This window comes from Sceloporus occidentalis, unplaced genomic scaffold (genome assembly GCF_023333645.1).
Source record: "Sceloporus occidentalis isolate IW3139 unplaced genomic scaffold, rSceOcc1.0.p SCAF_3, whole genome shotgun sequence".
NCBI lineage: Eukaryota > Metazoa > Chordata > Lepidosauria > Squamata > Phrynosomatidae > Sceloporus > Sceloporus occidentalis.
Genome location: NW_028316983.1, coordinates 228009087 through 228025760, shown reverse-complemented (window position 1 = coordinate 228025760; position 16674 = coordinate 228009087). Strand labels below are relative to the sequence as shown.

Here is a 16674-nt window from a genome sequence, read left to right as displayed (position 1 = left end):
GTCCAAGATGTTGCTGGGTCTGCCTGATGGCTCCCTCTGAGGCCGAGATGACAGTTGAGGAGGGAGGGGCCTCTTCCTTCAGGCAGTCCCTGATGTTGCTGGGTCTGCCTGATGGCTCCCTCTGAGGCCGAGATGACAGTTGAGGAGGGAGGGGCCTCTTCCTTCAGGCAGTCCAAGATGTTGCTGGGTCTGCCTGATGGCTCCCTCTGAGGCCGAGATGACAGTTGAGGAGGGAGGGGCCTCTTCCTTCAGGCAGTCCCTGATGTTGCTGGGTCTGCCTGATGGCTCCCTCTGAGGCCGAGATGACAGTTGAGGAGGGAGGGGCCTCTTCCTTCAGGCAGTCCAAGATGTTGCTGGGTCTGCCTGATGGCTCCCTCTGAGGCCGAGATGACAGTTGAGGAGGGAGGGGCCTCTTCCTTCAGGCAGTCCCTGATGTTGCTGGGTCTGCCTGCTGGCTCCCTCTGAGGCCGAGATGACAGTTGAGGAGGGAGGGGCCTCTTCCTTCAGGCAGTCCAAGATGTTGCTGGGTCTGCCTGCTGGCTCCCTCTGAGGCCGAGATGACAGTTGAGGAGGGAGGGGCCTCTTCCTTCAGGCAGTCCAAGATGTTGCTGGTCTGCCTGATGGCTCCCTCTGAGGCCGAGATGACAGTTGAGGAGGGAGGGGCCTCTTCCTTCAGGCAGTCCAAGATGTTGCTGGTCTGCCTGATGGCTCCCTCTGAGGCCGAGATGACAGTTGAGGAGGGAGGGGCCTCTTCCTTCAGGCAGTCCAAGATGTTGCTGGTCTGCCTGATGGCTCCCTCTGAGGCCGAGATGACAGTTGAGGAGGGAGGGGCCTCTTCCTTCAGGCAGTCCCAGATGTTGCTGGGTCTGCCTGCTGGCTCCCTCTGATATATATTTGTGCCAGAAGACTGGAAAGTGGCCAATCCAATGCCACTTTGTAGAAAGGGAATCTAGGGGGAATCCAGGCAATTACTGGATGATTTGATTAACGTCTGTTGTGGCTAAATTGGTTGAAATAATTTTTAAAGGAAATGTTGTCAAATATGTAAAAGAAATCTTGCTGAAGAATAATCAACATGGCTTCTGCAAAGGTAAGTACTTTTGCACTGATCTTTTAGAGTTCTTTGAGAGTGTTAACAAGCATACTGACAGAGTGTACAGCCTGTGTGGAAAAAGTGAATGCCAAGTTGGGAACCATTAGGAAAATGAATTGAAAATAAAACTCCCAAAGTCCTGGTGCCTTTCGAGAAAATTATGATGCAGCTACACTTTGAAATTTGTGATTAGTTGCACCCTTCACACATCAAAGATCATATAGTAAAGCTGAAGCAGATGTAAACAAAGGCAATGTAAATGATCCAGAGTCTGAATAAATTCTCCTATGTGGAAATATTACACTGCTTAGCTTTTTATTTTATACCTAGCTTTTTATTTTAAACCTTAACTTAGAAAAATGGACAACTTTGGGCCAAAGCAGACAGCCTGGAAAGAGTGGCCTCTGGCCACTCCGGCACAATCAGGCTGGGGCAATGGGCATGTCCTCCTCCTGAAGTTGGCAAGCACAACTGTCCCACGTAAGCAGCCAGTAGGAGCAGATTAAATCCATTCCTTTTTGATCTGGCTCTTGCCAGCTTGCTGCAACCTCACTGCAGCTTCCAGACACTTTAGGGGTGTGTGTCATCTAAACACTATGCCCCCAAAGTGGCTGGAAGCTGCTTCTTTTCTCTTGTCTGCTTTGGGCCTTAGAAAATAACTTAGAAAGTCCTTCTTATTTGAACTGTTGAAAAATGTTAATTTGGGTTTAAAAATGTACAATTGGATCTCTGCAATTTATCAAATGCAAAGAGCACAACTTCTAGTGAATAATGAAAGAACAGAATTCTTCAGTATCGAACGGGGTACTAGGCAGGGATGCCCGTTGTCCCCAATATTATTTATAATGGCTTTTGAAGTTTTGCTTAACAAAATTAGAGAGGACATGTTACTAAAAGGTGTTACAATTAAAAATCATATATATAAGGTCAGGGCATTCGCGGATGATCTAATTTGTTTTTTGGAAGATCCGCTACAAAGTATTGGATATCTTAAAAAAAACTAGATGTTTTTGCAGATCTCTCTGGATTAAAATTTAATCAATTTAAGACTACAATGATAACTAAAAATTTAACAGTAGAGGAGGACAATAAGCTAAGTATGATATCAGGTTATAAAGTGAGTAAAAAAGCAAAATGTCTTGGCATATATCTGACAAACAGAAATATTGAACTCTTTCCGAATAACTATGGTGAACTGTGGAAGAATGTGAAAAGTGATTTAATTTCTTGGTCGAAGCTTCAACTTTCCTTTTCGGGAAGAATAGCCTCCATAAAAATGAATATCCTTCCTAGGTTTTTATATCTTTTTATGAATCTTCCAATCATTTCAGTTGAAAAATATTTTGTGATATGGCAGAAGGAACTCTCTAATTTTCTTTGGGAAGGTAAATGGGCTAGAGTAGAATGGAAGATCCTAATGGATGATTGGGAAAGAGGGGGTTGTGCCCTACCCAACCTAAAGTTGTATTATTTTGCCGCTTGTTTATGTTGGGTGGAAAATTGGGTTTGTTTGTCTAATGATAAAATGCTAAATCTGGAAAGTTGTGACTTAAGATATGGATTACATGCTTACTTGTGGTATGGAAAAGATAAGGAACACAAAGAGTTTAAACATCACTTTCTGAGAAGATCTTTAATCTGGGTGTGGAATAAAATCCAAAAGATATATTATGTAAATTTTCCTTATTGGACTTCCCCACAAGAAGCTTATTACAATAGAACTAAGGACGAATCGACAAAATGGATACAATATGGAGATTTCATAGGCTTGGATAAGAAAAATTCTATCAATATAAAATCAAGAGAACAACTAATAGAATCAGGATTTGTGATTGATTGGTATTTATATCTTCAATTGAATAGCAGATTCAAAAGTGATCGAGACAAAATGGGCATTTCTATTGTAAAGAACGACCTAGATGTGATCTTTGAGGATAAAAAGGGGAAAAATTTTTCTAAATTCTATAAATCTTTAAAAGAAAGGAACTTAGAGAATGAGACCATTAAACACTCGATGATAAGATGGGCCCAAGATATTGGGAATCCCATTCAATTGGAGGATTGGGAAAATTCCTGGAGAGTAACCAGAAAATTTACCGCCTGTCAAAGCTATAAAGAAAACTATACAAAGATGCTTTACAGGTGGTATTTGACCCCTAGTAAGATCAATAAGATCTATAAAACGGGAGGTACTAAATGCTGGAAATGTGGCTCTAAAGAAGGAACCTTCTTTCACATATGGTGGAAGTGCCCAATAGTCAATGATTTCTGGAAAAATATTCATATGAAAATAGTGGAGATAATACACATGGATATTCCATTGCATCCATTACTCTTTCTGTTAAATATGGCAAATAAATTAGATAAAGTTATAGCGAAAAAGTTATCTAAGCTAATTTTATACATGATTACATCAGCTAGACTATTATTTGCAAAACATTGGAAAAATCCACAATGTCCCAAAATAGAAGAATGGGTATCAAAATTAAAAGAAGTAAGGAATCTTGATTTGTTAAGGGCAGCCCTGCAAGATAAGGCAGTGGATAATGTGAAAGATGAATGGCATTATGTGGACCTCTATTTGGGTTTATGTTTTTGATCAGTTGGTAGATTGGTAGAAATAGGTATATGCCAGTAAATCCGATAAAGTTAATATTTTGAGTAAATGGTTTTCATTTATTATGATGTTAAAGGAGGGAACCTTTTGTGGAAGATAAATAATCTGGTACATGAAAGGAGTCTTGGAAGTTGAATAATTGTTACATTAGTATATTGTATATAAGCGTATCAATGTCTGTCGAAGTCATGTTGGGATTTGTTTTTGATTGTATGTATTTTTTATGTATATATGTAATATGTTTGTCCTATTTTAATAAATAAATAAATAAATAAATAAATAAATAAATTAGAAAAACACACACAGAAGTGTGGACTTCTATTTGCATTTAGTTACTGTGGAAACAAGATGGTGATGTTACAGGTTGAGCGGTTTGTAGAATTGTATCTGTAAATAATGGCCATGTTTCACACCTGTTTCACTGGCTGCAAGATGGCTCTTCTTCCTTTCTCCTTATATTCAGGCACACCATGTCAGCATTTCCACTTGTCTAAGCTTATCTTTCTTTGCATAATGAAATGTCAAACAGGCTGTCACAAAGAAGGGAGTAGTTTCCTGAGGTGTTTGAGAAAAGACATTTTAATGTGAAAAGCCAATATTTATTTATGAACCTATTCAACTTTACACAAATGGAGAGAGCTACATATTTTGGAACTTAATCAAACACAGTTGGACCTTGGTACTCATGGGGCATCTGTTCCAGGCCCCCCCAGTGGATACTAAAAATTGCAGGAACTGAAGTCCCATTTTCCCTAATGACAGCACAATGTGTGCACGCCTGCTAGTACAACTGCATGGATGCACTGTTGTTAGGGACAACATGGGTTTGCCATCCACGGATGCAGAAATCCCTGGATAATTAATAATAATAATAATAATAATAATAATAGGATTTATTTATATGCCACCCAATCACTGGGAATCCGGGTGGCTTACAACAGAGGGGATAATAGATGGTTCCCTGCCCTCAGGCTTACAATCTAAAAAGACACGACACAAAAGGAGATGCCAAGTCTGTGGATACGGAAGCTCCACTGTAACAAAAATTTCAAGTGGTTTTATGGTTTGAGAGACCATAAAACTATTTTATTCTTTAAAATAACAAATTACTGGAAACACAGGTTAAAAGTCAATTACCATATATACTCAACTATAAGTCAACCTCATGTATAAGTTGAGGGCAGGTTTTGGGGGCAAAATTATGGATTTTGATATAACCTGTGGATACGTCGAGGGTAAAACTTTGGTTCATGGAAAAAAAAGGACCTAAATGATGAAGTAAAGGAAAACAATGCCAAAGAACCTACAAAATTATAGCAGGTATAACTGTTTTGGCTCACACTAGAGGCTGGATGGAAGAGAGAGTAGAGGGAGGTACGTGCTTCCAGGACAGATTGCACTCTTGTCTTTAATCAGGAGATGGTTCTCTTTTTAATAAGAGTTAAAGAATAGTATTTACACGGACCCGTAGATAAGTCGACCTAGGTTTTTGGGGTCAATTTTTGGACTAAAATTTCTAGACTTATAGATGAGTATATACAGTAAGTTGAGACTGAGCTGAATCCAAATCTCTCCCAGCCAAAGGATGTTTCAGCAGATCTTAACCAACAAAACAGTTCTGCTTACAGATTACTCTATGGGGAGATCTCTGAGTTCAGACAGATCTACTGGCAGAAGGACTGTAGGCCTAATCCTAACTCTCTATAGCTGGCACATCTTTGAGTTAAGACTGTCTTGTTAATGATATCACACCAAAGAAATCAGCTGTTAGCATGGGGAAAATCCTTTGTGACTCCATAAAACAGGATAACTGGATCATACATATGCAACCTTCACCTTTAGGATACCTGTTTAAGCCCTATTTTAGAATCTTTGTCAAAGATGTAATGTAAAAATGACATCCCCAAAACTGTCCTCAAAAAAGACTCTATTGCATAAACAGTGACATTGTCAGCAATGTGGCAGGCACTATTTGTGTTCCCATGAATAGCAGAGGTGACATTTTAACTGGAAACTTCTGCTCAACAACTCTGGTCCAATCCACACTACAAGAATAATCCAGTTTGAGACTGCTTTAACTGCCATGGCTCAATGCTAGGGAATTCTGGAAACTGTATTTTTGTGAGACATTTAACCTTCTCTGTCATTTCCAGAATTGTGTAGCACTGAGCCAGGGCAGTTAATGAGGTCTCAAACTGAATTATTTCTGGTCCTAAAACACATAGAAAAGGTGGTGATAGAAATATAACATATAAGTATGTTATGTGTTACACACACACACACACTTGTAATACTATACTATGAGCTCTATTAATGCATCTATCATTTTACTGTTTTTAGCTGTTCCTTTTATTTCTCTTAAGACTTTGAAGAATAATTCTAAGCATGAGTCCTCCAACTACATGGTTTGTAATGTTGTATGCATTTTCTTTCAACCGCTTTATTATTTTCTTTTTCAGCAAGATGATTGCAGCAGATTTAGCCTGACAATAACAATTCATTGTTTTCTTCTTTTCAGCTCCATGTGGTGGGCATTTTTCTTCTCCCAGTGGAGTCATCCTTTCCCCAGGCTGGCCTGGGTATTATAAGGACTCTTTGAATTGTGAGTGGGTGATTGAAGCTGAACCAGGACACTCCATCAAAATTACATTTGAAAGGTCTTGACAAAAGCTTTTTCTCCTTATATTTCCACTACTTACTGATAAACTGGAAAATATTTACTTCTACTTTCATATAAAAGGGAAAATAATTTTTCATGTAACATTTTTCATGTTTTTATTTTTGTAAAAATATCAACTTATATTTGAGGGATATTGGAATGTAATCTAATTTAATCCAGTTATTTCAGTGATTGAGAAATACTAACCATCTACTCCAAACTCTTTCAGCCTCAAATTTTACTCTTAGATTTCGCATCTATTCATATGCTCAGTTAGAGGACCACAGTGGTCGAGCATGCAACTTGCATTGTGACACAACTTGATTCAAACTCCACCATATCCAGCTAAGAGCTTTTATTGAGATGGGAAGGATGTCATAGCAGAATACACACACACACACACACAATATAATATTACAATCAAGGGTTATTCAATATTAATGAAGCTGAATGGTGAGAGATTTAGGTCAGACAAAAATATTTTCCCCATACAGTATATGATTAAAACATAGAATTCCATACCATAATATGACTACCAAATTTGATGACTTTAAATGGCACCTTGACTTATCCATGGCTATTCATCACAATGACTGTTTTTACCTCCAGTGCTGAAGGCAGTATCTTTTTATCACTAGTGGGAGGAGAATACATATAGGCAACATAGACATGTTGCATTCACAACCTGCCTTTTGGATTACCATAGGCCTCTGGCTCATCAATGAATGAACAGAATGCTGGACAAATTAAAATATATACGCTAAGAAAGTTCCAGTCATTTCCAGTAAAAGGATCCCAGGTAGCAGATCTGACAAAGTCCTCTGTTTGAAACTAGGAATGGAAGAAAATTTCACTGGAGTTGATATACTTTCTGAAAGAATCCATTTTACGCATCTTGAGACTTACTGTGGAGTAGACTGTGCCTTGCCCTAGAAATTTTCAGATTTCTAAGTCTTGCAAGGCATTCCAGAGAAATAGAATCTGGACAAAGCTATGTGAATCTTTTAAAAATGTGAGCAGCTAAAAATATGTAAAACATATTGAAGTCAATTGGGAAACTGTAAACAAATAACAATATTGATACAAAAAATTATACCACTTGCATGCAAAAATGTGGATTAATTTCTGTGCATGAAGCAAAAAAAAAAAAAAAAGACTTGCAGGTTGATACATAGAATGAGATATTGATTAAGGCAGAATTCCAAGACAACAATAAAATCAAGACTACATTTCTTTTTGAGAGTCTACAGAATGGCTGCTAGCATAGGCTAAAGAGATAAGTGGCCTGCCTCCATATATGACAGTCTTAAATGATCATCTTTAAAGCAGAGCTAGAAGCTTACCGACAGTTATTTTTATCATTATTATTTGTTATTATTAGTGAAATTATTGATTGTAGACTTATAACAATAAGTTGAACAAAACAACAATGATAACGAGAAATATTAATCCCAGTGAACTCGGTACTGTGCTTTGTAAGGTTCTCCTTTTTTTGCATCAATATTACAGTGTCTTTCCCCAAGTGCCTTTCTGCAGTGTTTTGTCAGGAACACTGACTATCATACATGTTACCCACTTGCCACTTTCAACATTCAGTTTCTTAGGTCTTAAATAATAATAATAATAATAATAATAATAATAATAATATATTTATATGCCGCCCCTTTGAGGTCAATCGGGGCGGCTAACAATAATAAAATACAATACCTTATACATCAAAATCTACTTCCCTCCCCCCTTAAAAAGTTATTAAATCAATTATAATTAAAACCAACAAATTAAAACAACATCAACACATACACATTATTACAAAACAAAACAAAACAGTAAACTGCGGTAGCATTCTACTTAAATTTCCAGGTGGGACCTTGGGGACTCTCATGAGAAGAGGGTTCCTGAGATCAGGATTATCTATCCAAGAAAGGCCTGCCGGAAGAGATCCGTCTTGACAGCCTTTTAAAAGCTGTCTAAAGATGTCAATTGACGGATCTCGTCCGGCAGGTCGTTCCATAATCTAGGGGCGACAACAGAAAAAGTCCTCTGGGAGGTAGCTGAAAGCTTAGATCTTTGAGGCTGCAGCAAATTCCTCCCAGAGGACTGGAGTGTGCAGGGAGGATTATATGGGAGGAGGCGGTCCCTGAGATAGTTTGGACCCAAGCTATTTAGGGCTTTAAAGGTGATAACCAACACCTTGTACTGGGCCCGGAAACTAATAGGCAGCCAGTGGAGGGGCTTTAATACCGGAGTAATTATCTTATATTTTTTTCTCTATTTTTCTGTTCTTTAATATGTTTGTCAACATCTGTTCTCTTCTTAGCCTTGGACATTTTCTTTCCCCATCCTTCCAAGGTAACATATGCACTGTTCATTGCATCGCTTCACATACTCAAATCAAATATTAAAATATGTAAGAATTTATTTATATATTTATTCATACTGATGAAATTAAAAACATTTAACAAACAGTATCTTCTTGTGTGTATTAGCATAGCTGTTACGTGTTGGTTTTAACATTGTATAATGATTTCAACAGAGTAGAGCAGTAACTGTAGGATACTGGAACTGAAACTTGGTAGAAGTTTCACAACTCTATGCACATTTGGTTATATATAACTAGTATTATAAATTAGTATCAATTTTGGGATTGGTGATTCATTGTATTAATGTAGTTTCTATCTATAGATTTAAAAGGCATTTGTTTTAATGATGTTAATTGTAAAACATTGGTACTTCATGAAGCTCCTTGCAGAAAGTATTACTTTTTATGAAAGAAATCATAGTTCTGCGTAAGGAGGACAATGCAATAATGAAAAAAATAAGTTTAACAATGGTATCTTTAAGAAATCATGAATATTTGAGTATTGAGAAACTCTGAGGAGAAGAGCCCTAGAATGATGAGAATCTTTGCAGTTCAGAACTTATTCTGAGCAAAAATCACTTTGTTGTTGTTGTTGTTGTTGTTGTTGTTGTTATATGTGTGTTTAATAACAGAAAACAGCTTTTTCCATGCAGGTAACAGCTGTTCTGTACAGAAAATATTTCCGTATGAAAATAGCATTTTCACTGCAGAAAAAGCTGTTTTCTCATGGAAAACAAATTTTCTGTGCAAAATAACCACAGAATAAGTCCCAAATAAGCCCCCATTTTGCACAGAATAAGTCCCAAAATATGTTGTGAATAGGCTTTGAAAACAGTATCATTGCTGACCAACTCATTAATAATGAGACCAGACACAGAGAACTGGGTTATACAATGGGCAACTTTATTTAACTCAACTTATTTAAACTTATTTCTTCGAGAACTGCAAAAATCCAGGGGGGAGAACCTTGTGTAGGAACAGCTGGCAGATGGTCTGCTCCAAGACCAATTCCCCAGCTTCCAAAGGGCGAAAACACCTGTGCCCCAAGGGCAATCCATACTTTGGGTTGCTCCCCGGCCGGCATCCGGAAGGCCAACCCAAGACTCCCCCACTTAACTCGCCAGACTTAAGTGAGGGTTTAAATCTCAAGCCAGCCCCAAGGCAAGTCTCTTTCCCTTCACGTTTACTCGCAAGACCTAAACGTGATTTCCAGAGACCTAGCTTCACCCTTTAGGAGGGTGCCGAGGTGTTCACCGAAACATCTATCTCCCCCCGCCTATGCGTGGAACCTATTTATGACCACACCCATGCCAATTGTCAAAGTCCTCAACCAACAGTGTGGGGTAGGCGAAAAAACCCTTGGAAAGGGGAGAAAATTCCTACCCGGCCCCGAGGCGACCAGAATTAATTTTCACACTGATGTCGAGGTGGGAGGGTGGGCCAGCGTTTGAAGCCAAGTGAGAGGAGTTTGGGCAGGGAAGCCCCAAGCAAGCTAAACCCCGCCCCCCCCCCCTCTCCCAACAGCCAGCAGAGCATGCTGTTTTCCTTTAACATGCTGGTCTCTAATGAGAGGCCAGCAAAATCTCCTCCCCAGCCCAAATGGTCGGGGAGAAGCATTGCTGACCAACTCATTAATAATGAGACCAGACACAGAGAACTGGGTTATACAATGGGCAACTTTATTTAACTCAACTTATTTAAACTTATTTCTTCGAGAACTGCAAAAATCCAGGGGGGAGAACCTTGTGTAGGAACAGCTGGCAGATGGTCTGCTCCAAGACCAATTCCCCAGCTTCCAAAGGGCGAAAACACCTGTGCCCCAAGGGCAATCCATACTTTGGGTTGCTCCCCGGCCGGCATCCGGAAGGCCAACCCAAGACTCCCCCACTTAACTCGCCAGACTTAAGTGAGGGTTTAAATCTCAAGCCAGCCCCAAGGCAAGTCTCTTTCCCTTCACGTTTACTCGCAAGACCTAAACGTGATTTCCAGAGACCTAGCTTCACCCTTTAGGAGGGTGCCGAGGTGTTCACCGAAACATCTATCTCCCCCCGCCTATGCCACAGATAAGGGGCAAGCGTCCGCTTAGCCCCTATCCCCCACAAGGCTGGCCAAACAGCCAAAACCCCTGCTTGCAGATCTCGAAGAAAGAGCTGGTTCCCCACTTCAAAAACGTGGATGCCATCCGTTCAGTAGAGCTCAGGCTTAAGCAACATGATATCATCGTGAACCAGGTAGAAACCCAGTCCTCCATTCATAGCCTTGCAGATCTTATTGTTGGCCCTTTTACAGGCCCTATTGTAAAGGCGTGGATCACCTCCACCGCCCCAAACTTGGTGTGGCAGCTTTGCCGACTCTAACAGCATAACAAAATGCCATCTCTCATGAATGCACCGCATGTCATGAATGGCTTGACAAAGAAGGGCCCTGCCATTAAACAAAACCAAATCATTGCCTCCCAAATGTATCTCCAAAACAAGAGGGAGCAGAAACTGGCCTTCGCCAAAGACAGTAGCCCGTGCCACCACAGGACACGTTTTTCTTTCCATTCAACAATGGCCTTATCTGATAGCCCCAGCTGGCTTCCAAAATGGCACCTCCTGGCTTGGCGGACCACACAGAACACCATGATGTGTCCGCAGATCCACACATGGTGTCTCATCACAGGGTGTACTGCATCTGAAACAGATCATACAAAAACACCATCAATAAGTCAGAGGTCGCAAACATGACCCATAGACCTGAGATTTCATCGACCGATCCTCTGCATATCTCGTTGATGTACGCCCAAGGCAGCCACTGTAGATGCAGCCCCTATACAAAAGGAGTATGTGGCAAATACAACTCCGTTAAAGCATAAACAATTTAATATTCTTTCTGGAACTGAACAAAACTGGAACCTGGTGATTGGTAGCCCATCCAAATAGCATAACAAAGGGCCAGGGGTATGTCCTTTAACTTGTAGGAATTTGTCTAAAGCTCTAACAGGACAGAGCTATTTATCACTGAATGATAGTAGTTGCAGCACCTTGTCATTTTTTGCCTGGTCTGATTTGGAGGAATGGATAAAAAGGAAAATAGACTGCTCGGATAGAGTAACATCTTGAAATAACAGGGCCTTATTGGAGAAATCTTGTCTTGAAGCTACCACTAGCTCGCTTATCCTCAGCATGCCAAAAAAGGCATTTAGTGTGGCTGCATGGAAAAGCATTGCCTTATAAGAGGAAGTGGATAGAGATGGCCAAATAACACTGAGACCCTTTAAAGTATTGGGTGACAGAAGCTTGTGTGGGTCCTTAGTTATTATAGCTTCCCTGTACCATCATTCCAGTAGCTTATGTATCCTAAAATCACTTGAAGTACCATGGCTGTAGCCAAAAGGTTATAGCCAAAAGCCTGTTCTGTCTAGACAAAACTGTTAATCCTTTATCATGTAAGGACACACAAAACTGTAAGAAATGTATAACAGACACAGGGTACCGGTCAGCCAACCCTGAGCATCTTTGGACTGTCATAAATTCATTGGCCGCCCCAACACAGGTTTTCTTTGATGCAGGCGTCAATGACAATCCCAAAGCCAGAACTAATTTTCCCTGCCAATATTCCATATGTCCGTTAGCATCAGGTGTAGAGAATCTGCCACCTCTGGTGTAGAGAATCTGCCACCTCTGGAGCTAGTTGCCTGAATCGCTCCATCTGCATACAAGAAATAGAATCAGGAATCTCATTATCAATTCCAGGGAGGCTGCGAAGAGAATGTTATGCGACAAGCAATGCAATGTGAATGCACATTTTAATCTCATGACTTTATGTGATCTAGAGGTCAGTGAACTCACTACTTGTACAAACACCATGTTGTCACACCAGAGTTGGCCAACTCGCTTGTCCACAAATGTACGACAACTAAAATGGGGAACAATTGCAAGAATGTTAAGTCTACAGTAATATCTGATTCTAATTATTGCACAGGCCACCTGTGGGCATACCATCTTTTCAAAAAGTGGACTAGAAAGCCTATTGAACCTGTATTATCAGAAAATATGTAGCTGGGCATCTAGCTTCTTAACCTCTCTCCAAATGGTTATACCACTGAACTTATCTAAGAATAGATCAAATGGTGGATAGTTTGCATCAACCTTGTCCTATGGTAAGGGTGTGAAATCCCACCAAAGGCATCACAGAGACATCTTAAGAAGGCCCTACCTGGGGCCACAACCCTAAAGTCGAAATTAAAGTGGCCAATGAGCTCTTGAAATTCCCTTAGTGTTGCCTTTCTAAGGGAAGCAAAGCAGTTGACCCTCTACCAGCATTGGTTAACCATATCTACAATTTTACCTAGGAAGGTAAACTATTGGCATGTCCCTCTGTCTTACTTTGGTGAGAAAGGAACCCCCAACTCTCCAGCTAATGTTTCAAAACACTGTAGTAATTGGAGACACTGTCCAGAGCTAGATGCCCCCATGAACAGGAAATCATCTAAATAATGTATAACCCCTTTTAAGCCCAATTTGGTCTTAAACACCCATTTCAAAAATGTGCTAAACATTTGAAAATTTGAACAAGACATTCAGCACCCCATAGGAAGTGTCAGATCCATATAAAATGTACCACCAAAACTAAAACCTAACCAATCAAATTTGCCTGGGTGAACTGGCAACAGGAGAAAAGCTGAATATCACATTTTGCCAACTCTGCTTTCAATCCGTATTTGTTGACTTCCCTCATGGAAGTGCCAAAGAGATATATTTAACAGTAGCCAATTGGTGTGGAATGGCATCCTTAACACAGTCTCTCTTGGTAAAAGAAAGATGATGTCAAAGCTGGAATTTCCCCAGTGTCTTCTTAGGGACTATCCCAATGGAGAGACCCACAGGTCTGGAACAGGAGGTTCCTGGAAGAGTCCAATCAACCTATCTTCGGAACTTCCTTGATTATCATTTATATGCCAGGTCTCCCATTTGCCTAACTAATTTTAAGTTAGGAGCCAGAAAGGGGGACGAAATATCACAAAAAGGGGATCTTCAAACCATAAGTAAAACCTTTTAACAAGAACAATGCAGCCTCTCTGATGGGATAACGTTTCAGCCAGATAGAGAAGGTATCAGCATCTAATGAGCTAGGTCCCTTTTGTAGCAGGGGTGGCAGGGCCACCTACCTTTCTCGTATCTTGGTCCTTATGTCCCATTTGTCCCCTTATCAGGGTGCAGTTATTAAAGGATTCATTCCCTCCACACAATGAGCATTCATGCTTAAACCTACAGGGCTTTCGGTTACAGACACCCTGTGAGCCAAACTCCCAGCATAACAGTTTTTGTTGTTGGCTTGTTGGTCCTGAACCATGAAAGGAAGACAAAATAGGCGTTTTCTGGACCAGATGTCCACTATGCAAGCGCTCACCTTGTGTAGGCCTAGCAGAAGGGGAAGATGGCACCCCTGTAGCCATGGAAGTCCCAGGTATGGGGTTAGGCTGTGATACAGCCTGCAACTGGCCTGGACCCCGTGGTCAAGTGACCAGTGATGAAAGAAACTGTTGCTCAAGTTCCTCACCTGGTGAAATGTCTGAAACATTACCATCCACTGTAGTTCGCTCACCCTCTGGAAGCCTCCTGACACATTGACTGCGAAGAACCCTCATCTTGGGCTTGTAACTGCTCAAGGGGAGTAAGACGAGAGCAAACTTTGTTAAATAATCTCTTTTGTTCCAACATCACAGCTGACATATGCCCAGAAGATGCATTTGGAACATATTCCACCCTCTCAGATTCCAAAGCCTGCAACCTGGATAGCACTGAATCCCAATGAATATCTTTATCACTATCATCCTCTTTGGGGGCAGGGCCCTTCTCCCTCTATTCCTTTCTTTGGAGCTATTAGCAATTACTTTAACTGAGTAAATGATAGTTCCTATTATAAGGATGTGCTCCAAAAAACAAAGGCCATACTGAACAGAACAAACTTGAATTGCATAATATATCACCCATCCCAACATTAATGAATGTATATGTTTGTGTCACCAGCCACCCTTGTATTTAACGGTGGACTCCCCTCCAAATATCATCCATACTGGACCCAGCTTAGCATAAAAATTAATTTGAAAATGGCTGATTAACACTTGACATGTGGAACTGGGGTCCCCTGAAATTGTATGACACCCCTTGTAGAAGCACAGACATCCTCTCAATAAGGCTGACAATGTGAGAATAATAAATGGCTGGGGAAATAATAATAATAATAATAAATGGCTGCCACACTGATCAGTAATGGAGGGTAGCCAGCACAGAATGCTGTTATAAAGGGAATTAAGCACCAGCTGCCCTTGCGTTTATTTGCAGACTCCCTCCCAAAAAATGTCCAGGCCAACCTGGCTTAGCATGAAAATTTTATTCCAAAATGACTGATTAGAGATTGTTATGGCAATCTGTGGCCCTCTATAGTTGTTTGACCCCCCAACTGAGCCAGAGACCTCCCCAAACAAGTCTGGGAATGCAGTTATATAAACTGGCTGCCAAAACAAAATGGCTACTGAGCCTCAACCAAATCAGCAAGGGAGGGTAGCCAGCACTGAATGCTGTTATAGAATGAATTAAACACCAGCTTAGCATGAAAACTTTTATTCCCAAATGACTGATTAGAGATTGTTATGCCAAACTAGGGCCCCTGGAGATGCATAGCACCCTCACTGAGCCACAGGCCTCCCCAGAAGAAGGCTGCAAATGCAGCTATACAAAATGGCTGCCAATAGAAAATGGCTGCCACACTTCTCAGCAGCAAGGGAGGCAGCCAGCACTGAATGAAACACCAGCTGCTCTTGTGTTTATGGGCACACTCCCCTCCCAAAACCATCTGGGCAAACCCAGCTTAGCATGAACATTTTTAGCCTAAAATAAGACTCAGAGGTGGCATTGCCACTTCTTTCCTCTGAAATATAGCCTGCAGCATCTGGTATTCACTGGCAGCCTCCCACCCGAATACTAACCAGGGCAGACACTGCTTAGCTCCCAACATCAGACAGGATCTGAGTCCTTTAAAGTATTAGTGGAATAGATCTGATTGAGGATTGTTATGTAAAGTTGGGGCCCTCTGCAGTGGAAGGACCCTCCTCACTGAGCCCCAGGCCTTCTTCCCACAACAAGGCTGCAAGGCAGCTATATGAAATGGCTGCCAATGCAAAATGGCTGCCAAGCCTCAAACCAAATGGCTACTGAAATTATTAACAGGGGGAGGAAGGTAGCAGGCACAGAACTTGAAGGGGATATTCTCTTCCTCCCCCAGAAGCCCAACTGAGGGCTGCTGTGAAGAAGGACCCAAGCCCCCTTCCCAGCCCCATCACTTAGCCTCCAGAGATCTCTTGTCCTGCCAAGGGCTTCCCACAATCAGGCCAGCTGGCTCCCTGCTGGCTTTCAGGCCCCTCTTCTCCAAGGCCGGCCAAAGGAGTGCTGGGCAGGAACAGGCATCTCAGGCCTCCTTCCTGCTCCAGCGTTTGAAGCCAAGTGAGAGGAGTTTGGGCAGGGAAGCCCCAAGCAAGCTAAACCCCGCCCCCTCCTCTCCCAACAGCCAGCAGAGCAGGCTGTTTTCCTTTAACATGCTGGTCTCTAATGAGAGGCCAGCAAAATCTCCTCCCCAGCCCAAATGGTCGGGGAGAAGCATTTTCTAAGGTTTCATCTGCACTGCAGAAACAAATGGAGTTTGACACCTTTTTAAATGTCATGACTCAATCCTATGGAATTCTGGGAATTGTAATTTTGTGAGATATTTAGCTTTGGTGTCACAATGAGCTAGAAATCCCATAATTCTGTAGCATTGAACAATGACAATTAAAGCCTAAGGCTTTATTGCAGGAGGAAGGTAAATGCTAAAATTTTGTGTTGTTTGCTTTGAGAAGAAAATTAGGAATAAATTGCATCCCTACTAAGTTGTTCAATCTTGCAAAACAAACAAACAAACAAACA

The 16674-nt window shown here is 41.1% G+C and overlaps 1 protein-coding gene across 3 annotated transcripts in view; it reads left to right on the top strand.

Moving 5' to 3' along the window:
* Positions 1-16674, top strand: part of LOC149317584 (CUB and sushi domain-containing protein 3) — a 796080-nt gene that overhangs the window by 513337 nt on the left and 266069 nt on the right. For all 3 annotated transcript variants that reach the window (XM_089517858.1, XM_089517859.1, XM_089517857.1), the window contains one exon: positions 6229-6367. In XM_089517858.1, coding sequence (XP_089373984.1) covers positions 6229-6367 — 139 coding nt within the window. The remainder of the gene's footprint in view (positions 1-6228; positions 6368-16674) is intronic.